General features: G+C 36.0%; 1 protein-coding gene across 2 annotated transcripts in view; it reads right to left on the reverse strand.

Moving 5' to 3' along the window:
* Positions 1-282: 282 nt before the first annotated feature.
* Positions 283-24,080, reverse strand: part of top2b (DNA topoisomerase II beta) — a 128,805-nt gene continuing 105,007 nt past the window's right edge. For both annotated transcript variants that reach the window (XM_056479753.1, XM_056479752.1), the window contains exons 25-35: positions 23,758-23,849; positions 21,314-21,469; positions 20,329-20,412; positions 20,047-20,244; positions 18,342-18,495; positions 18,082-18,252; positions 13,588-13,774; positions 12,655-12,737; positions 12,472-12,561; positions 11,885-12,105; positions 283-812 (exon numbers count right to left, since the gene is read on the reverse strand). In XM_056479753.1, coding sequence (XP_056335728.1) covers positions 645-812; positions 11,885-12,105; positions 12,472-12,561; positions 12,655-12,737; positions 13,588-13,774; positions 18,082-18,252; positions 18,342-18,495; positions 20,047-20,244; positions 20,329-20,412; positions 21,314-21,469; positions 23,758-23,849 — 1,604 coding nt within the window. In that variant the 3' untranslated portion in view covers positions 283-644. The remainder of the gene's footprint in view (positions 813-11,884; positions 12,106-12,471; positions 12,562-12,654; positions 12,738-13,587; positions 13,775-18,081; positions 18,253-18,341; positions 18,496-20,046; positions 20,245-20,328; positions 20,413-21,313; positions 21,470-23,757; positions 23,850-24,080) is intronic.

The following is a 24,080-nucleotide window of genomic DNA, read 5'->3' on the forward strand; positions in this document are numbered from 1 at the left end:
ACAGCAGTGTCAGTGGTAACTGGCTAAAAAAAATAAAGTGTATCCCACACTGAAAGTTATGATAGCCAAATATTTGGTGTCCAATTGACATTAAATCAACACAATGTCAACATTTTGATGTCAATTTCATTGGCATAGTTAAGTCAGTTCTTTGACATCAATTTTGAAAAAAGAAAAATTCGCTGTCTAAATAAGCTGGGGCTGTACTGTCCCATTTAATATCCTGTTCCTGTATGCAGCAGTACTACTAAAACGCTGAAAAATGTTTCAGAGACCAAAAAATAATTGACATTTCATGTTTATTTCCAAGTTGTCTCAAAAAGATAATTCATCTCTAACTTTGAACCATTAAAAGGTGCTAAAGCACAGCATTCTAAATTTCTAAAAGCTCAAGACAAATACAATTCAATGATTAAAAAACATTGTCAATGTATCATAACAATAATACCAATAATAATAATAATATAACAATAACAATAATAAAAAGAGTAAAACAGCTACACTGTAGAAAGAATTCAACATCACAATTGAAGAAAAAACAAAACGGTAAAATGGGTAAAATGTACAAAGTTCTGCTGGCAGAGAAACTTGTTCTGAACCAATCAGTTTTCTGGACCAAGAGTGTGTATATGTGTGTTTGTGTTTTAGTCAAACATGTCATCGTCATCATCATTATCAGATTCTGCAAAGTATTTTACTTCTTTCTTGGCTCGACCAGAACGATCTCTACCTGAGTCCAGGTGACTAAAGCTGTTAAAGCCTGTTTCGTCATCATCATCGTCTTCATCATCAGATGCTGCCTTCTTTGGTTTCTACATGTAAGCACACATAAACATTATAAGCAACGGGTAGCTCCCACACATGACAAAATATGATAATTAGACACCTTTTAAGTTCAGTTTGTACAATCCGCAACATTTCAGACTAAAGTACATCATGAACCTAATGTTTAGAAAATATTGTAGGACCACCATTATTTTAAGGATTTCACTTTTTTTGAGCCTTAAAGTTATTTTAATATTGTGCTGTTGCAAAAACATATACATGACCTCTGCAGGACAAAACAAGATTCTATCAAAATTCTGACTAATATGCATATTGTGTAAAGGCATATTGCTTTTTTGTCTTCTCTCTTTCTTGCAATGCTGTAAGATACACACAATGCAGACTTACATACATTTTTCCTATTTATCAAATGGTTGTGATAATACCATATTTCTGTTAATGCTTTCACAAATGTCATCATTATTGTTTTAGAATTGAAAAGAAAATGGCTTTATTTAAGCCAGTAAAAGACATGTTTGCAGAGTGTCTAAGCAAAATGGCCAAACATAAATTCATTAATTTTCTTTTTGGCTAAGTCCCTTTTTTAATCTGGGGTCGCCACAGTGGAATGAACCCCCAACTTATCTAACTTATGTTTTACACAGTGGATGCCCTTCCAGCTGCAACCCATCACTGGGAAACATCCAAACACACTCACTCACACTCATACACTACGGACAATTTAGCCTACCCAATTCAATTGTACCGCATGTCTTTGGACTGGGGGGGAAACCGGAGTACCCAGAGGAAACCAACGCGAATGCATGGAGAACATGCAAACTCCACACAGAAATGCCAACTGACCCAGCCAAGGCTCGAACCAGCGACCTTCTTGCTGTGAGGCGACAGCACTACCTACTGCGCTGCCAGAAATCACTCTTACATTATTATTATTAATAATAATATTATTATTAATGGTAATAGTAATAAAAGTAATAAGGACTGAAGTAATAATCTAATTTGAAACTACATGCAATAAGAAAGCAGCTATTTAAAATTTTAATAAATATTAAACAATTTAATTTGATGAATAGAATAATTGTCTTAAAAAAACTGAAAAAAAAAAAACCCTGACCCCAAAATTTTGACCGGTAGTGTATATACAGTTGAATTATTCTAATAATAATAATAATAATATTTGATGTATAGCACAGTCCTAATATGATGTATGCATATTTTGCTTATACATTTCAATTCAATTCAATTCATCTGATTAAAATAAGAGTTATAGTAAGCTGAAACTGTGTCAGTCCAGTTTTCAGAGTTGAACTTTAGTTTACTTCAGCTCAGTGTAGTTTAATTTTCTAATTTTTTCATTTCCGAGTAAGAGCCTGTCACACAATTATGCATCGTTCATTCACGAACATCTTTAATAGTTTACAACGATGCATCAATTTTCTGAATGATCTTTAAGCATGACATAGGAAATCAGTAGGACATGTCTGCAGACTTTTTTCTGAGATTCATTCATTATTTTGATGATGCATTTCTACATAAAAATCACTCAGACTGAGATGACAGAGTGAAAGTGTTCTTTGGTCTTTAAAAGCAAGGTTTGGTGTATTTGTAAGTATCAATAATGGCAGTGCTTGGCGTGGCGTCTAAGGCTGAGACTACTCTTTACTAAACACTGATGTTAGGTTAAGCTGTCAACCACTTGATATTACCAAGATATTTTGAATTGCAATGATTTGGCCAAAATATAGACAAAATACAAAATATAGACAGCATGTTACATGTCCCACAAGAGACTGTAAATATACAAATATACTGGATCACTGCTATACTACAATAAAGGATGCGTACCGCTCCGTCCAACGAGCAGCTTTGGGACACTCTGACCATAGTTTGATTCATCTCATTCCAACCTACAGGCAGAAACTGAAAACAGCCAAACCTGTATTAAGGTCTGTGAAAAGATGGACTAACGAAACAGAGCAGGATCTACAAGCCTGTTTCGACCTCACTGACTGGAGTGTTTTTGAAGCTGCTGCAAACGATCTGGATGAGCTCACAGAGACTGTAACATCTTATATCAGTTTCTGTGAAGACGTGTGCATTCCTACCAGGACTCAACTCACATACAACAATGACAAACCATGGTTCACTGTAAAACTCAGACAGCTACGTCAGGCCAAGGAGGTTGCTTACAGGAATGGGGATAGGGCCTTGTATAAGCAGGCCAAATACACACTGGAAAAGGAGATCAGAGTCGCAAAAAGGAACTATTGTGAGAAACTAAGGAGTCAGTTCTCTTCCAGCGACTTAGGATCTGTGTGGAAAAGTCTGAAAAACACCATCCCCCAGCACTGTAGACAATGAACGACTTGCAAACGACCTGAATGAGTTTTACTGTCGGTTTGAGAAAACCCCCCACACCCACTCTGAACTGCTCTTCACGCCACCATTAACACCTCCACCACCCCCCGCCTCCCTCATACCTGCCCTACAGGTCAGTGAAGAGGAGGTGCGCCAGGTCTTCCGGAAACAGAAGAGGAAAAAAGCACCAGGCCCAGATTTTATAACACTAGCCTGTTTAAAATCCTGTGCTGACCAACTGGCCCCCATCTTCACCCTGATCTTCAACAGATCACTGGAGCTGTGTGAAGTGCCCTCCTGCCTCAAACGCTCCACCATCATCCCCATCCCAAAGAAACCCAAACTTACAGGACTAAATGACTACAGACCGGTGGCACTAACATCTGTGGTCATGAAGTCTTTTGAAAAACTGGTGCTGGCCCACCTGAAGGACATCACTGAACCCTCACTGGACTCTCTTCAGTTTGCCTATAGAGCAAACAGGTCTGTGGATGATGCAGTAAATATGGGACTGCATTATTCTCTGCAACACCTAGACAGACCAGGGACCTATGTGAGGATCTTGTTTGTTGACTTCAGCTCAGCGTTTAACACTATTATCCCAAAACTTCTCCTGCCCAAATTAACTCAGCTCTCTGTGCCCACCTCTGTCTGTCAGTGGATCAACAGCTTCCTAACGGACAGGCAGCAGCTGGTGAAGCTGGGAAAATTCTCATCTAGTATCCGCACAATCAGCACTGGCACCCCCCAGGGGTGTGTCCTCTCCCCACTGCTCTTCTCCCTGTACACGAATGACTGCACATCAAAAGACTCCTCTGTGAAGCTCTTGAAGTTTGCAGACGACACCACACTTATCGGCCTTATTTCGGACGGTGACGAGTCTGCTTACAGACAGGAGGTTAAGGAGTTGGCTGTCTGGTGCAGTCACAACAACCTGGAGCTCAACATGCTCAAAACAGTGGAGATGATAGTGGACTTCAGGAGAAACCCCCCTGCTCTCCCCCCACTGAGCATCATGGACAGCATTGTGGCAGCAGTGGAGTCATTCAGGTTCCTGGGCACCACCATCTCTCAGGACCTGAAGTGGGACACTCACATTGACTCCATTGTCAAAAAAGCTCAACAGAGGCTGTACTTTCTTCATCAGCTGAGGAAGTTTAACCTCCCAAAGGAGTTGCTGAAACAGTTCTACACCTCCATCATTGAATCAGTCATCTGCACATCAATAACTGTCTGGTTTAGCTCAGCTACTAAATACGACCTCCAAAGACTACGTCGAATAGTTCGGACTGCTGAGCGAATCACTGGTACAACCCTTCCTACTCCCCAAGAACTGTACTTATCCAGAGCGAGCAGAAGGGCTGCCAAAATTACTCTGGACCCCTCACACCCAGCACACTGCCTCTTTGAACTTTTACCTTCTGGTCGACGCTACAGAGCACTGCGCACCAGAACAGCCCGACACAGAAACAGTTTCTTCCCTCAGGCAATCCATCTCATGAACACTTGATGATAATAATTGTGGAACCAACATCACTACTTGCCATACACTTTTATACACATATACACTTATTTAACAACACACTTTACATGCCAATTTGCACATAACAGCTGCTCATATAACGTTGTATATAGTAATAAACATGTACATACACTTGTCAATCTGTATATTTGCACTCACTACTTACTTCTATTTTATTTTATTTTTTAAAATATATTTATTATCTGTTTTTTGTCCTGTCTCTGTAATCCTGTTGCACTGTAGAAGCTCTGTCATGAAAACAAATTCATCGTATGTGTGAACATACCTGGCAATAAAGCTCTTTCTGATTCTGATTCTGATTTGTTCACGATAGGCAATCACTTACTTGAAAGTTACATACTTCTAGTTCTGTTAATCTCTAGTTTATCTGTGCATGTCTCTGTTTCACACAACTATTTTAGGCTCTAAGGAGACATGCAAAACATGCAGTGTTGAGGGGCTCCAGGAATGTGGCTGAGGACCACTTTCGAAAAATTACTGTGCTTCCATGAAGCAGATTAATAATGTACAGTAGGTGAGAGTTCAAAGTGGCCATTACTGCCGTGGCTTATACCGCCGCCGTTTTAAATGGGCAAGCACGTGTTTTTAATGTATGACTGCAGTTTGTTAATATGCAGCCAAGAGGCACAAAGGGACGGCATGCGAATGGACAGAAATAGCCTATACAGCAGCTGTATATATGCTACTGTACTTGTAAATGAAGATGAAACAATAAAACAAAGCATTATAATTTCTTCATTAATCATAAAAAAATTGTTAACATGCTTTGTTATCATTGTAAACTTGTTAAGTGCAATGAGGATTCATTTTGGAAAGTAGAATTGAAGAATTAAAAGACAGCTAAAATGAAAGCACAAACATTCAGTACAAATAAGTAGGCCTAAATAAATAAATAAATAAAGCAGTCTTTTAGCCTAAATATAGAGATGTTCAGTGTTTGCTATTTTAACAGCTATTTTGATAGTCATTAAATAAGCTTTTTCATTTATGTTTTCATTTACGTTTATATTTACATTTTCGTTGTTGATTATATTTTACTATCTCATTTTATGTCTCAATTATTGTACATAATAATAAACAAATAATGAAAAATAAATGAATAATGAAAATAGGCCTAAATAATTATTTATTTAAAGACATTGCAGCAAAACACTGAGAAACGGTCCAGCGCATGGTCTAAACAGCTTAAGTTGAATGCTTCATCAAAAGCATAAAAATAAATTGACCTACCTCAAGCAGGTCACTAAAAGTATAATAAAAATAAATTAAGTCCCGCAAATTAAATAAATGAAGACCCGCAAGTTTACTTTTAATAATTTAATTTCAGTTCAGTTCAGTTTTTTTTGAAACATCAATGTTCTCCTTTAAAGTGTTGTTTTTTTTTTTTTACTAGTAGTACTGGCTCAGTATCTTTTGTATTTCGATTTCAATTTCAGTCACCTTGTGTGTGAAACACAATACGCGCATAAAGAAGAAAAAGGTGTCAAAAGTTAGAGCTAATTCATCAAAATTAGCTATATTAAAATACAGCATGTATGTTAATACAGGCAGAGTGTGAACAAACTCAGGGTGAGGCTAAGATATGCGCTTGCCTTTTAATGCATTTTAAAAGGTTTGCGGCAAACCAAGAAGAGGTTTTAGCCAAAGTTTAGATTACAGTAAAGTTTAGAGTCGTTTAGATTAAAGAATATATTATTTAGCCAACGTTTTCTCTCGGTATTGTGGCTGTGCGTGCGCTGTCAGCTAAATGCAAACATAAAATAAATCTTAAAAGCAACTAGACTGAGTGTTTATTTTCATTCTTCGAATATAATATATCTACAGAGGCTATAAAAAATTATACAGGTCTAAACGATACAGTTTGAAAATGATTTTAAAACCATAGAGCAATCTCTGACAGAGAAATCACTGGCCCACCACATTCTTATGAACATATTTTATTTATTAAAGTTATTATTTCATTGACTTGAATATAACCATGTATAATATAATTACTAACCCGTCGTCTGAAATATTAAAATAATAAAATAGCCTATTCTTTTTTTCGTGGCTTTTTTCTATGCATTGAATAAAGACACGCTTAAAAAATTATTTAAAAAATACAAAGATAAAAAGAGCAGCATTTTGCTGAATATAATAGTCCTTTATATGCTTTATATCCTGATATGCTGTGTTGTTTCATATTCGTTTTTTATTTCACCTGACGCATTCGTTATTTAATGTTTGAATAGGCCTACTGAAAGAAATAACAGCCATCGTTTAATTATTTTACCATTAAAATGTAGCCTAGTATATTTTATATCATCAACTTTTGATATAAAACTGCTGTGTAATTTAACTGATTGTTAAAAATGAAATAATTTAAGTGCTATATTTTTATTAGTGAAAGTGCCCACTCACTTTTGACAAGGTCTGTCCAAAAATATATCTTCGCCACTATAATACAAATACACTATTATTGTTGCATTATCATTGTTTATCTTTCTGTTATGTACAGAGATTTGAAATGTCGATTTATTTCCCCTCCAGTCATTTTCAATCATAAGTGTAAATGGGATTTTAATACAGTTTAAAGTGAAATTGTCTGAAAGGATGACAGGCACGGCATGTCTATTATTTTAGCTTGCGTTGTGCATATTTGAAAATAACTGTCGGGTGAAAGCATTATGGCCACGCGGAATTCTCTGCTGCTGCTGCTGTTTTCAGCTATGTTTTTGACGTAAAAATGTATTAGTTTTGGCGAATGCTACGAGCGTAATATTTTAATTAACATGTAGTTCCGTCCAGAAGTTGCTGTGCATAGAAACATACATTTTCATAAGGCCCCATTTCAGGCCCGGATTGGCTAATCGGGACCGGTCCTTTTTTGGCCGCGAGGGCCGGTGTAGCTGCTTGCACTTTTAGCAGTCACACTTTTTTCATTTATTTTACCGCAGCCTCACTTTTTTTATTCATTGTTTTACTGCAGCTCCGCTCTTTTTATTTATGTTCTCGCAGCCCCGTGATCCAATATAACATTATTGGTTGTCGTGGACGAAAGTTGAGAGGGTTGGCAAGTCGCGGAAGGGAAAGTGAAGAGCGAAAAGGGAACTTACTCCACACTAAACAACATTACAGCTCCATTGTGGTCCAGTGGTCAGCACGTTGCGTTTGTGGTCCAGTGGTCAGCACGTTGGGTTCTGACGCTGCAGACCAGGGTTCAAATCTTACCTGAGTAGTTTTTTATTTTTAGTATTAAGACATATAATACTGTTTGGGTTACTTATATTGGTGTACATATTTTATTTTAATTTTTTGTGTGACCACCGTTACAAAGGACTGGATATCTATAAAGAAGTTTGCACAGAATATATATTCAGATATTGCAGAAAAAAGGACATTTTAAAGAATAGTGTTGGAGATTTAGCTACCCTTTAATGTTCTCATATTTATGAAAAACATTTGAAGTTCTTAAGCAGCTGTGTCCTTGAAAAGGAGGTGATGGTGTCATTAGAAACTGAATTGGGAATGACCTTATTTTAATATAGTCAGTCGTGAACTGAGGTGGGCCAGTCTAAGGCTTGAAACTCCAGGGCTGAAAAGGAGTCCCACTCCGGCCCTGCCATGTTTACAACACATTTTCATTTCCTTTTAAAACGCGTAAGTTTTGCTACGGTTACGCCATCTGTCCTACGCCGGAGTTTTCGAGGGCTGGAGAGGCCGTTTTCATCCAAAAACACTGCTGCTCCGTCTCAGTGTGGATGGGGAAAACGAAGACATCTGAAAACGGAGGCGGGGCTGCAGACATTCGCCTCTCTGATTTCCTCAATATTAAACATATGCTGGATAAGTTGGCAGTTCATTCCGCTGTGGCGACCCCAGATTAATAAAGGGACTAAGCCGAAAATAAAATAAATGAATGTATAATAATAATAATAAAATAAAAATAAGGTAATAATCTTTACACACAGACGTTGCGCAAGCGGCCCTTTTATTATTATCTGATCGGGCCAAAGCGGGGCTTTCTCGGGGACAGCGGTGGCCTTTTTCGGCCCGCCGAATACCTTGGGCCAAACAGGGCCAGCTGGGGCTTCGGGGTGGAGTGAAAGGACAGGCGAAGTTTGCCCGAGTCTGTTAAAAATGGCATGCCGTCATTACACTAGTTTTCCGATTGCACACGAGAACACACGACAAACAAACAAATAAATAAGGAAAAGAAAACATAGCTGGTCAGTTTAAGATAGGCTATTCCTTAAAACACCTTATAGGATAGGGGTCTTTTTGCTTATGATCGCCCTTATGTTTCTCTTTTAAATATAAGGCTGTTGCATAAAAAGTTTTAATTTGACATTTTCTTGCTGCGTCCTCCTCAATGTTTCAATAGCGCATAATAATCTTTACACCATATTAAAGACACAGCAGCCAATAAAGGTTGTCGAGAGTTTTTGTCAAGTTTAAAAGGTGTGTTTGTGCGTGATACGTGGGCATTGTGAGACCTGTGTGTGTGTGTTAGGCCGGGCGAAAGAGCGCTTGCTTGACAGCTCTGTTGATGCCTCGTATGGCTTTTTTCTTTTTTAATTTATTTTGGAGATAATACACAATATAAATACAACAGAAAGACATAAAACTTTTACAAATTACGTGTCCACGTTTGGAGGCTCAAAACAATAGTCATATCTCGATAAAACAGCCTAAGCTATATTGAAATAATTGAAAGAATTACAAATATCGGATATAATAAAATCACAATAAATAAATAAATCAATGTAAAACAAACAAAAGATAGCTATAATAATTTAGGTATATACAATACATAAATTAAACCGTTTTAAGCCATATATAACTTTCATTTTACAAAGGCCTCTCTGAAAATAGTTTTTTAGATATTGTCTAAAAACAATAAACACCGGAATAGTTTTAAAATATTATTATTTTTTTTTAAGTATTTGGATACGATGATATTAAACAAATCATGCAAACAGAGGGTTTTTTGGGGTGAGTGAAAGCAGAATCTAGCCTACCTTTTTTTCTGTCACTCAGTCCTGCACAGCGTCGCTTTAAACGCATTGGGGAAAAGTCCAAACACAAAATGTGTTCTATATCCTCAAACAAGTGTTTATGTTTTTATATGACATGGTAAAATTTTTAAATGAAACTTTAAATGTAGAGCTTTATTAGTGATTAGCGGCTGAGCGCAACAAATAGGCTATATTTTATTAGGCTACTTGCTCTTATGTGCTGAAACACTTAACACAACATCTATCAAAATAAGGATGTTATAAAATACATTTCATAGCGGGTTAAAAGCAGAGAATTTCTGTGGTTTTATATTATGGATGGGTGAGCTAATATATTCTGTAATCTAAACGACTCCGAAAAACTTTGGCTATACAGCCTACTTGGAGAGGACGAAATGACATCTAAACTGGCTGCAAAATATATACACCATTAGTAGTTAATCAACGCATTTTCCTTATTTAAAAAAATCTACTCGTTTTAATCTTGCAATTATGATAACTTTTAGAGATGTCTGTTTTATCAACTTTTCTGACATTTATTTCTCATTTGCTACTTATTTTATTAATTTATTGATGTTAATACATTACATTGGCTATTTTATATACATATCTAAAATCCTTTGGCATTCAAATTTGCTTTGAACTTGAAAGAGAGAAAGAAGCTGATTTGACCTGTCAGTGTGCACATTGCTTCTGAATAGCATTTCTTTTTCATTTCAGTCTTTACTTTAACCTATTAAAAAGAAAACTCTCATAATAAATAAAAGGAAAAAAAAAGGAATTATCATTAATTAATTAGGAATTAACACCGCAAGTGCGGGAAGCACTGTAATTGATAGTTTTTTTCAATAAGGTGGTGAAATAAATACATAAAACATTTTATTAAGTGTTGTTCACATTAAATAATAATAATACAAAAACATTTATTTAAAAAGTATTTTGTGACACCCACATCCGTCATTAAAATGCAGGTTTATGTTTTAAAAAATAACTCAGAATCAATGCGTTAATTTTAGGCTAATAATAACTATTTAACATCTATGCAATTAATGCAATACTATGTGTAAAAATACTATGTTTGTAACAATACTATGTTTGTAACGACAGAACTTGCGACCTTATTGGCTAACGATAGTTTTGGGAAACGCAACCCAGGTTGTGAATTATATTTTTCCACACTATAGGCTAGCTTTTGCCGTGCAACAGGTAACAATTTTGCTTTTGACCTAGATATCCAGTCGAAGCACTACACATCCCGGCATTATGGATATATTAGCTTATTATTATTATTATCATTATTATACATTAGTGGACAAAATGCGCTTTTTTAAACAAGCAGATTTTTTTCTTTTTCTGCATGCGTGTGAAAGAGAAATGAACAGAAAAATTAACAGATGATAAATAATATGCGGCTCACTTTGCGTGCGGATATGCCCATTTATTTAATTCACAACTGCCACTAGTTCTGAGTGCATGAGAGTTACATGAAGTGGCAGTTGGTCACATATTTGTAACATAGCCTGTAATAAATAATAAATAGCCTACTGATAAAGTAAGTTGAGGTGATCACAAGTTCACAATCAGGTGATGTGCTCCACCGGCATGATAATCGTAATATTATTTTGTAGTGGGTGCTGTTTTTTATATGCATGTTATTACATGTTTAAAATTTGAGGTAATAACATCGCCATGATGGTCAAAGAAATCGATACATTTATTTCACCCCAACGCAATTTAATAGGGCACTATAAAGGCTAAAGAATTTTATTCTTATATTTGCTTTTTGCAGCCTAGGGCTTCTCACCATGTATCTTTTCTAAAACATAGCCTACAGTATAGTGTAAAAGCATGTTTATTAATAAGAAAACTAAAACAAAATTATATTTTAATTGAACACATCACATCACATAAGGTACACCTACAGAACCGTCTATTTAGTATTGTGAAAAGGCAAAGCTGAAAATCTGTGGTTAAAGCTCCACCCAGCAGTCAACAGCTGCTTGCGCATCAACCACCGTCGCCGCCGCGGTATAGACTGCGCCAAAAGGAACAAATTGAAGTAGTGACATCTGTACATTAGTTGGGGTTTAACGTTTACAAGCAAAAGTCAGTTGAACTGGCCAATACTAGTCCTCATCCAATCATTTGAGTGAAACAAAAGGAGTAGATGTTCATGCAGTTATAAAGTATTTGCACTTACTCTACTTGTGGCAGACTTTCCATGCTTCTTCATAGGGCTATATTCATCCTCTTCTAAGCTTGACTGCTTTCGCTTCTTGCTTCTGCCTTTCCCACCCCCTTTTGATGCTGGTGGTTTCTTAGTGCCTGTATCTGAGTCTGAGTCCCAGACGGATGTATCAGGTTTCTTGGCTTTTACTGGAGCTTTTTTCTGTTTAGGTGGTGTATCTACTGGCTTCTTAGCTGGAACAGTATAAAAAATGAATTTACTAGACCAAACTTTAACCATGAACATGTATTAAGATCAATTCTGGCCTGAACTGGTAAGCTACATGGTCATTGTAAACATGCTCACTTGTTCAATTCATTTGTAGTGTTTTGTTCATTTAAAGAGTAAAACAAGATGGTAAATGCAAAAAATGTAGGCCAGGACCATGTGGATCTGATACTAACTTTATAAATAGCTGCATGCAATTTAAGCATTAAGTTATCATAGTTAACACAATATTTGTACAAAGATTTTTTTATTCACAACAAGAGGAAGAAGACTCACAAAAAGGGACTTTTGAGTTCACTTTTAAACAAGAATATTAATTACAGGTACAGTACTTGTTTTTTTAGCAGATTTCTCAAAAGCAGAACTGCTAGAGTACGATGAGAACACTGGACCCCTGTCAACGTCACTGTCTGACTTCACATCTTAGAAATAAATACCCATTATTAACACATTATTAATACATTGTACACTAAAGTACAATAGTCAAGAAGAATTATCACTTAAGACACACATACCATCATCACTGATCTTGTCAACATAGGTGGCTTTAGATGACAAAACGGGTTCTGGATTCTTTTTTTTTGCTGTTGAAGTGGGCCTGAAAATAAGACATTGATACTTGCTTGTCACTTTGGGAAATACAGTAAATACTTAGAATTAAATGCTAAATTGGTGGACTGCAACAAAACTGATAAGGAAGAAAAAAAAAAAGAAATTGTTATTATTTTCATATTTTTGTTAGGTTATTATTGTGAACATTTTTTTCCCCCATATAAAAAAATAATGTAATACACTGATGTTTGTTTTGAATTGTGAGAGTCGTTGCTAATGTCTACGGCCATATCCTGCAAAGGATTCTCAACAAAATATAAAAAGGAACATTTTGTTTAGTGTTATTCAAATTTATCAAATTACATATGAAAATAAGGGAAGCGTATGTAAAAATGTTTGCAACTTTTGTTGTGACATTTTAATTCCAGTTCAGCTCACTGATGTTCCAAAAGAAAACACGATGCATTAAGAGCTGGGAGGTTAAAACTTCTAATGACGATGCCCACCTATGTTCGAAATACAGTTTGGAAAATAAAAATTTAATACAAATTTTACTATTGTCTTTTGGAAATAACCGAAGATACTTGCATGTTTTCTGAATAAAGTACATCAAATTTACCTAAAAAGAAATAGATCTTAATGCATCATTAATTGTTTATCATTTAAATAGTAATAGTACAAATTTAAATCGTAACTTTTTTAAATTGTAACATTTTTTAGCACTATTGTTTTTTCACTGCAACAACCAGATAAAGGTTATAGAGTTTCATTGCCATAAGAAAAATAATACAATGCCACAGATGTGGAATAAATATAATCCCTGAAATATAAAGTAAAAATGCTTGTAAAAAGCTTTGTTAGATTCACCCATATGTAAATATATAAACAGAACTTACAATGTAAATGTTGTTTTTGGAGGAAAAATATCGTCATCATCATCAACTTCAACTTCATCATCATGTTGCTCTGTGTTTTTGAAGGAGTGAACTGGTGATGCTGAAGCATCGTTCTCCTGTTCTTCTTCACCATCCTCCTCTTCCTCTTCCTCCTCAGAGAAGTCAAATGTGTACTTGGCTTTCACGGCTGTGAAACAACAACACAACAGAATAGTTTATGCTTTGTCTGAAATGTGAGAGTTTCAATATGGGAAAAGTTACAGTATGGATTACTTTTTGATAGAAGTTCACCCTCACTTTTACGAGAACAAAGCACAAAGCTGTGGCCTAATGGTTAGTCAATTGGACTTGGGAACAGCATACAGGGTTCAAACGCATTTTTACTACTAAAATTCAAGAACTTTTTCATGACGTTTACATGACTTTTCCAAAGGTTTCAGCCAGGCAAATGTTCATGACCTAATGCCTGATGTAATGTTTATGTATACGAGATAAATAATAAGGAAAAAATGTTCGTTAAAATTTATTACAGCTTATCAAAATATATGTGACAATCAATGAAGTTTATATTTATTATCATATCTGTAATACTTAATTAGATCATTCTTACACAGCACTAATGATGTGAGAGTACGGGATTGGCCAAGCACAGAAACAAGTAAAGACAACCTTACACTAACTATAAAAATAACCCTACCCTTCCTTAAGCATAATTTTTAAACAAAAAAATAAACAAAACAAATTTTAATAATGATATGTGCACACAAAGACTTAACTTTAATTTCTTTCTGTCTCCAAGCATAGCAAAGTTGCTAGGGTGTCCAGTGCTATTTGAATCACATCCAGATACATTTAAATCTGAGTTAACAAACTAAATCGAAAGCCACGCTGCTATTTACAAAACAAATAAATTTATATATCGAAAACATGCATAACTTTCCACAACTTCGAACATACATTTTAACACATTTGTAATAATTATTTTACCAATGATGCAGCATGGAAAAATTCCTGTGTTTGTAGTAACTGAAATGTTAAAATAACAGCTCTGGTTTACAAAAAGCGCTTCTCTAGAACACATGTTTTTTTACTTTAATCACGCATACGGACCTGTTGCGGACCAGTTATGTGTACCCCTGGTTACATACATGATTTTTTGTGCCTTTTTTCACAAGCGCCGCAAACCTCAAGCTCTGCGCCAAGTGGATTGATTTTTAGCAGCTGATAGTGTAAACCAGGGGTCGGGAACCTTTTTTCAGCAAAGAGCCATTTCTGATTTTTTTGGAAAATGGATTATTTAAAGAGCCACGTGACTTCTATATATTTATACAGTTAAAGTCAGAATTATTAGCCCCCTGTGAATTTTTTTCTTCTTTTTTAAATATTTCCCAAATGATGTTTAACAGAGCAGGGAACTTTTCACAATATGTCTGATAATATTTTTTCTTCTGGAGAAAGTCTTATTTGTTTTATTTCGGCTAGAATAAATGCAGTTTTTAATTTTTTAAACACCATTTTAGGGACACAATTATTAACCCCTTTAAGCTATGTTTTTTCTAGACTGTCTACAGAACAAACCATCGTTATACAATAACTTGCCTAATTACTTTAACCTGCCTAGTTAACATAATTAACCCAGTTAAGCCTTTAAATGTCACTTTAAGCTGTATAGAAGTGTCTTGAAAAATATTTAGTCAAATATTATTTACTGTCATCATGGCAATGATAAAATAAATCAGTTATTAGAGATGTGTTATTAAATCTATTATGTTAAGAAATGTGCTGAAAAAATCTTCTCTCCGTTAAACAGAATGTTTATGTGTGTTGGTAGCATAATCTGATGGGTAGGATAAAATGTCAGGACACCGGAACATGAAGTTACTCAGCGGTTATAGCAAAAGCATGAAACATTACTATTTAGTTTACTAACACCACTGACTTTCAGCTCACATCACTATTATGTGCCAAGCGAAAATGACTCACTCTGTCTAATCTTCAAGAAGAGCCCACAGTTACCTCTCCCGTCATGTTTATGACTGACTTGAGATTGCTTTGCTTCCGTCTTCTGATCCATTCACGCAGTTTCATCTTCTCTTGATTAGGCTCATAATAAGATTTACTCGTGTTTAAAAAAAATAAAATAAATTTATATATATATATATATATATATATATATATATATGCTTGACTGCCTCTGGCATTTTGAAAACAGTTATTATTTAGGTAGGCCACTACGCCATTATTTACTTTCTCTGCTCACTGTGCACATACACATATTTACTGACTGTAAATGTAAGAAAGCTGAATGGTCAAAAGTGACAACCTTTACGTGACATAGCTTTGCTCATTCACATTCTCTCTCTCTCTCTCGCACGCACGCACGCACGCACGCACGCACGCACACACACACGCACACACACACACACACGCAGGTATTCAACGAATCAATGAAAAAAATACTGGAACGCAAAACACGAATATCTGACATTTGCCGGAGCAGGATCCGGCTCAGATTAAGCACTGGCGCGAACAGTTCATTTGCGTACTTGGCATACATGATTTATTCGCCAGCTGTGAAAGGTTTCCTTTGCCTTATTACAATAACTAGGGAACTGTAATTGTATTTTCCATAGGAAACTGATTTCTAGTTATCTGACAGTTATCATTCTTAAACTGTAAAATATTATTTATAGGAGACAGCTGGAGAGCCACATATTTTGGTCAAAGAGCCACTTGTGGCTCGCGAGCCATAGGTTCCCGACCACTGGTGTAAACATTAAACATTCACACCGGTGTGATCTTAGGCTCCAGGCAACAGCCAATGCTGATCACATCAGTGTTATTGTACACGTCAAAAGTGAGTTAATTTTCTTTTATTATTCAGTGATTCCTTTGCGTACCACTAGAAGGAAGCCTGCGACCACAGTTTGAGAACTACTGGAAAATCTGTATTTGGTGAGTTTGGCTTCTCTTGTGCAGTTAACCCCTTAGGGGTCGAAGACACCGTTTGAGGCTTCTTGTCCTGATAAAGCTGAAAAGAACTTAAATTACACTTTCAGTTTTGATCGTACAGATAAGCGCAGTACATCAATCAAATTTGTTATGTCTACTTTTTTGTGTATGCTCACAATAACGGCAAAAGTTTGTGCTTTTGCAAAAGAAGGAAAATAAACAGTATAGGCATTCTTTCTTTTCTCTCTCTGCGAACTGTTTTTAGAAACGCATCAGTAAAATACACTGAAACTCTGTGAAAACAAAACACACAGACATGAGACATATATCTGTAGAAAGCTTGAGGTGTGTACTTTTTAATGCAGAGAGTGCATGTTGAGTCATTCAGAAATTATTATTAAATGCTGGATTAAAGCACAAAGTGCATGCAGTATAAGTGCACATACAGTGCTCAGCATAATTGAGTACAGCCTATTTTTAATAGTTTTATCCATTTCTCAGTGAATATATGTATTTTGGTGCATTTAAACAAAACAGATTTATTAAACAGATATATTTATTAAAATAATATTTTAGTCACCAAACATTTTTTGAAAGATAATACAATTAAATTCAAGCAAAATATTGCAAAAAAAAAAAATACAACCTACAAAATTTCAACAAATTTTTTTCAATTTGTTTTGCTTCTCTTGATTTTTCCTCTTTTTAAAATTTGTATTTAATATTTTTCTATAACATATATTTGGGTGTACTAATTTTGGACCGTTATCGTAAGTTATTTTGTTAGATGAGCTCCAAATTTGGCTTCAGTACTGACTAGTCTATGGTATATGCACAAATATAATATTGTAAAGCTTCCTATTAAAATTTATGAACTTAAAAGACAGATTTGTGAGGGTTGAACTTATGTATGCAGAGCACTATGTATTTATTACCCAGAGTGTCTGCATGGTCATACAGCAAGTAATACAACAAGCATTTTGTTTGGGCTAGCTATTGCAGCTGCCCTTGACGGGTGAGTAGGGGATTGTCTTGTCTCTCCAGGTGTGAATTATTCATGACCATTGTCACTCACGCATTGAGCTGATATAACAGACTTAACAAAATGTAAATCTTTGTAATGTTTTCTTTAAACGAGAGAACAAAATCATTTTTACATAATTGTGAAGTAAATATTCTAGCCTACAAGACACATGTTCAGGCACATTCAGTTTAGGTTTTTTGGAGCTTATTTTAACTACATTTTTTTTTTCTAAAAAACGCAAGCATGTTCATTGATAATTGTCACATATTATTGTGGCACAGTTTGTGCTGAATACAAAAAAAAACACATGTTGGCCAGTACTGTGCAACAATAGACAGGGCATGTCAAAACATCTTAAGGACCCCACAATCACCTTAGACCCCTGAAAGTTAAATTAGTAATTTTACCTTTATGTCACCAGGCTGGACATAAATAACTATATATATATATATATATATATATATATATATATATATATATATATATATATATATATATATTCTAACAGACACACAAACCTGAGGCTCTCCTTGATGTACTGTCTCTAGGAATAACAGGTTCACATTCATCTAGCTCATTATCAGATCGATCATCATCACCAACTTCATCATCATCGGACCATGGATTTCTCTTCTTCACTTTCTTAGCTGGACCTTTAGCACCAGCTGGTTTTCTTTGTCTTGGTGCACCTAAAATATTATGTTAAAACATAAATCAAAAAAAGAACGACATTTGAAAGTTAACCAAGTTAAATGCAGTGGCAAAACTTTATTGTTACCGGGTTCTTTTTTCTCTCTCTTGACCCTTGGAGCTTTGGGTTTGGCTCCTGGGTTGGGAAGGCCAGATGGAGAAATTAGGGAATTCTCTCCTCCATTGGAACCTACAGCACTGTCATCATCAATCTCCAGCTTCACAGCTGCATCTATCTCACCCTGACATAAACAAATATATCATTAGACATGCACACAAATACATACTGAGTATCAGACATGACATTTATTAGTTGTAATTCAGTCTATTTCGTTATGATTGATTTGTAAATTAACAACAATCAAATATTTCAAGAAGAGAAAGTGCAGTTAATAATGATAATAATTTATCTCTTTAAAAGGAATCATACAACAAATTTGAGCTCTAGAAGTATAAAGAAAACCTTCTAAACCTTCTACAGAGAAAAGACTGCAGCTTTTGACTGCTTTTTCACCCTTGCCTTGGTCTTCCGTAGTATGATAAATGGGCCTAAACAACATGTGTTGGTCTACAAAGTTGCACAATTCGCAACCCGTGTCATGCGCAGCAACACTCTACCTCCTGCAACAACATCTCCTTCACTGAAACACATTCACACTGCATGCGCGAGCAGAAGTGAAGCAGCACGTATGTAGAGCAGAAACAGTGAATAAAAATCAATGGATCTCATCAGTGCATTTATTAATTAAATGTGAGCAGCGGCAAAAGTAGACCCATAGCCGAAATGATTGCGCCACTTCTGCTTCAGCTCTGCTCACGCTCTGCACTGCGATATGCGTTATGAAAGCTCTAATCTGTTAACATGAACGCCGTAAAAACAGGCACTGCTTACGTTCTGCTCACGCATACAGTGTGAAAGAGGTGATAGCAACAAAATGGGGACTTCCACAATGAACAGACACATGAAGCAGGCTTGCCATGGCAGAAAGGATGATAGTCAGCGGTACAGATACTTAATAAATAACCCACTATAAATTAAAAGAAGTAACGTATGCTATGTTTTTTTGCTTTCACAAGCTTTGAAGATGTAACATAAATTCCGCTTTTAAATAAAGGTCACCTATAGCTTTTGCCATGAGTATCATAATGATATCAGAAAATGATATCAATGTTCTCAAAGTGCACTGCGAAGGGAGCGCAACTGTTAACATGTAGATCGCTAAAACTGAACTGTAAAAATAGATAGAAAGCAAATTACACCAAAGAGCGATAACTTAAATTTTTTTATTTTTAATATTTCCAACTTTGAATGTTAGAATGTTCTAAATGAATAGAGCATAGGGGGATAAGTGGGAATAGAACACAGCCAGGAACTATGTTTCTAACTACAGCTCCAGAGGTGTAGTTTCAAGTGCTCAAGTTTGCGACGATGTTCGATGGAACGACAGATTTGGGAAACGGCAAATTAACAAAATATGTTTGTAATGACGGACTTGCAACCTCAGTTGGCTAACGATGGTTTTCGGAAACGCACCTCTGGTCGGGCTCGGACACAAGGTGCACAGGCTCGGGTCGGGTTGGGTTGAATTATTTGGGCCCGATCTAATCTTTAACCACAGGTAAAACGTCTCACTACTACAATAAAAAGTCTAATTTCTGTAAAATTAAAATAAATAAAAAAAACCCACAGTACAATAATACACCATAAAGGTCACTATTAATTATATTCAATTACTTATGCATTTAATATATTTACCTGACATCAATATAATGACAGTAAGACCTACTCTTACCTTCTTCTTTTTGGTGAGTTTCTTAGAGGCATCTGCTTTCATAGCCAGTGTGATCTGTGGCTCTACCCTCCGGCCGAATGGAGAGGGCAGAGTTTCCTCCAACTGCAACTTCTTGACTTTAGGTTTGCCCACTTTACCTTTCACCAGTTTTACAGCCTTGCCCAAGTTCACACTCTCTTTTTCCTGCTCCTCCACACGCTGGAAGAAAGACAAACAGAAAACTCTCAAACACTAATCGTCACACATCATGATTCAACCCAATCCTAAAGCTAACATACTCACATCCAGTTCCTCGATAAAAACAGCCAGATCTTCCCTCCACAGATTTTCTGAATTCTTGCTCTGGAGTTCATTCAGCTCTGCTTTCTGTATGAAAGCACACACTTACAGTAAACACTGGAGACACCAAAATGCTTCTATTATAATTCAAACCTTTAATCCTATACTAGTTTTTCAATGAATACAATAAAATACAATTTGGTCATCTCTTTACACAAAGTCATTATATGACTTTTGAGTACTTGGAATAGGGGTAGAGCATAAGCCAGTACACCCAATAAACCAGCAGAGACAACCACACTGGATTTTTTTTTTTTGATTACAGTAACACTTGATCTTGCAGTGTTCACAAGAATTATACTTTTATGTTTTGTTTTGAATCACTCAAGTGCAATAATATGAAAATATCACTAAATTTGGACTAACACTGTTCTAACAGATTACTGTGCACACTCACACGCATGCACGCACGTACACACGCATGCTCGCACACACACAAAGTAAGTAAATTTGGGATATAAACTGTGTATGAATATACTGCATTGGTGCATTAGTTATTTAAGTTACAGCAGCTCAGTGTATATACCTGCTGCTGTCTATTCAATGCATTTTTTGGCCCAACCTTGGTACACACAACATTTTTTTCCTTGGCCCACAGCAAAGAATGATAGATCTTGCCTGGCCCAGATCTAGATTACAGACAAGGCCCAATCAGTATTGTGAAATAACAATAACACTTTTATCGCAATCGATCGGTTTTGGACATATCATCCACCCCTAACCTGGGAAGTAGCACTGTTTGTGCCTATGCTTCCACAGAACATACAGTATAACAGATTTGGAAAGTCTCACAATGGCTCATACATACGGTTACATTTACAGTAAACCAATCACAGCTCATAGTATACTTCAATTTCATCAATAAATTGTGTACAAACTCATATGACACATCGATGATAGTTTTAAGATAAAAAAAAAAATCTCATACCTTAAGGTCTCTCTGCTTGAGAAGTTCCTCAACCTTCTCTTTTGTCAGACACCACAGAGGCATGTTGAGAATGTAGTTAAAATTTGGCCCAGAGAAAGATCCAGAGTCCACTGAGCTGTCACTGTCATTACCACCGCCATCCTCTTCCTCCAAAGACTAGCACCATCACATCATGCAAAAAAATTATTTAGATATTAAACTAAAAATAACAAGATAAATTTGCAAGATAAATACCATTCTTTTTAATACAGTCAAAACTCATTTTATTTAGCCTTGTAGCATGGAGAATGCACTAATTCATGAACCCCAGTGCTGAAAAACACCCATAAATTCTCTCCTTCACACACTCATACACTACAATCAATTTAGTTGCTCCAATTTACCTATAGCGGTTGTCATTTGTACTGTGAGGGAAATAGGAGCACCCGGAGGAATCCCACACAAACATGGGGAGAACATGCAAACTGCACACAGAAAGACCTCCTATTCCAGCAAGGACTCAAACCAGCAACCTATTTGATTGAAAGGGACAATGCTATGTCCTGAGCCAAACTTTTTACAGTTTATATATATATATATATATATATATACATATATATATATATATGTGTGTGTGTGTGTGTGTGTATGTATATTATTGTAAAGCAGTTTAGCCACAATAAAAACCTTTCAAATTACAACCCTAAATCAGAAAAAGCTGGGCCAGTGGTTAAACGCAAATATTTTTTTTTTTTGTCTAAATTTACTCTGACTTGTTTTTCATTGCAGATAATACAACAAACATTATTTATTGTGTTGCTCATGATTTTTATATATTTATTTATTTTAAATAAACATGCATTCTAATGTTGGTTCTTGCAACACATAAAAAAAAAAGTTGGGACAGTAAAATATGTACCACTTTGTAAGGTTGTCATTCCTTTTCAAAACACTTAAAAGATGTTCAGGGTCTGAAGACACCAAGTGATGAAGTGTTTCAGGTGTGATTTTGTCCCATTCTTTCTTTCTGTCTTCGTTGTCGCATTTTGCACTTCAAAATGTGTCACACATTCTTTATTGGGACAGGTCAGGACTGCAGGCAGACCAGCCAAGTACCTGTATCCTCCACAGCAAGGCCAAGGTTTTTGGACTTGTTGTCGGTAACAGTCTGGATGATCTTTTTCTTTTTTGATACACCGCACAGCATCCATTTCTCCCCAAAAAGTACCTGAAATACTGATTCATCTGACCACAGTACACGCTTCCTTTGTGTTATTGTTTATCCCAGATTCCTCCAAACCTAGAGAAGTCGATGGCGCTTATGAACACTGTCAACATAGGGATTCTTTTTGACACAGTACAGTTCTAACTGCCATTTGTGAATGTAACCACGTATTGTGGTACTTCAAAAAGTATTGCCAAAGTAGTCTAAACCCATGTAGTGATTTTGCTTCTAGATGAATGACGATTATTGATGCAGTGCTGCCTGAGGGATCTGAGATCATGGTTGTTCAGCTTAGGCTTGCACCCTTGTCCTTTACGCACTGAAATTCCTTCAGATTCCTTGAATCATTTAATTATGATATCCACTGTTAAAGGTGAGACATTCAAACGTCTAACTATCTTTTTTGAGAAACATTGTTTTTGAACATTTCAATAATTTTCTCATGTATTTGTTGGCAGACTGGCGATCCACTGCCCATCTTTGCTCCTAGAGAACTAGACCTTTCTTGGATGCTGCTTTTGTACCAAATTATAATTTGAATCACCTGTTTCAAATCACATCATTATTTAACCAATTTACCTGATTACTGGCCCTAAATTGCCCCTGTCCCAACTTTTTAATTTGAAATGTGTTGAACTTTTTTGAAAACATGCTAAATATCTGTTGACTTAAATTGTACAAAAAGGAAAAAACAATCCTGCACACTATTAATACTTGCTCAAGGATTTATTCAATTAAATTTAGCATTTCAGTCTTCTGAACTTCATCAGACATATGGCAGACTGCAGAATGCTGTTGTTTTATAGACACTTTTTAGCTGCTTTGTGTGTAACTGAAGTATGGACAACTAACATCAAACAATTGTTCTATGGCATCACTATTTTGCTTGGCGTCAGCTACGACATTTATGTATATTTATGTACTTGGCAGTTTTTATCCAAAGTGACACTGCATTGAATTATATTTAATCAGTTGTTGCTTTCCATGGAAATCCAACCCTCAAACTTGCTAGTGCCAAGCTCTAGAGTTTGAGCCACAGAAAGGAAAATGGTGTTAGATATGACATCTGCACAAACCATGTTAGCTGTTACTTGACTAGGGTGGATGAATAAAGTATGTGTTTGGTTGTGTGACAATCTCAAATGTCAAAAGAATTTCTCAAAAAGTACAGACTGCATCTTGAATGCATGAACTCATCTCAAACAGAAGCAATATCTAACATCTATACATGCTGACATACCTTCTCTTGAGCTTTGTTCCAGGCTGCAACTGGGTCAGACTCGTATCCTCTTTGCACCAGCATGCGAATCAAATCTCTTTTTGATTTGTTCTCTGGCAAAATTACAAACCATTAAAGCACAAAGAGAACACCGGGATTAGTTAGTACTGAAGCAAAGTTCCATGTTTATCAATAAAAAAAATGCCCTGCAAACATGTTCTGGGATTAAGCGGGCACAATGGGCTACAGCTATCCCACACCAAACCTAAACAGGCTCATTGAGGTATGGTCCACAGCTATAGGTTCACTGCAGGCTCTATGTGAGCACGTGTGAGCACCCCACA

This window comes from Danio aesculapii, chromosome 19, assembly GCF_903798145.1.
Source record: "Danio aesculapii chromosome 19, fDanAes4.1, whole genome shotgun sequence".
Lineage (NCBI taxonomy): Eukaryota > Metazoa > Chordata > Actinopteri > Cypriniformes > Danionidae > Danio > Danio aesculapii.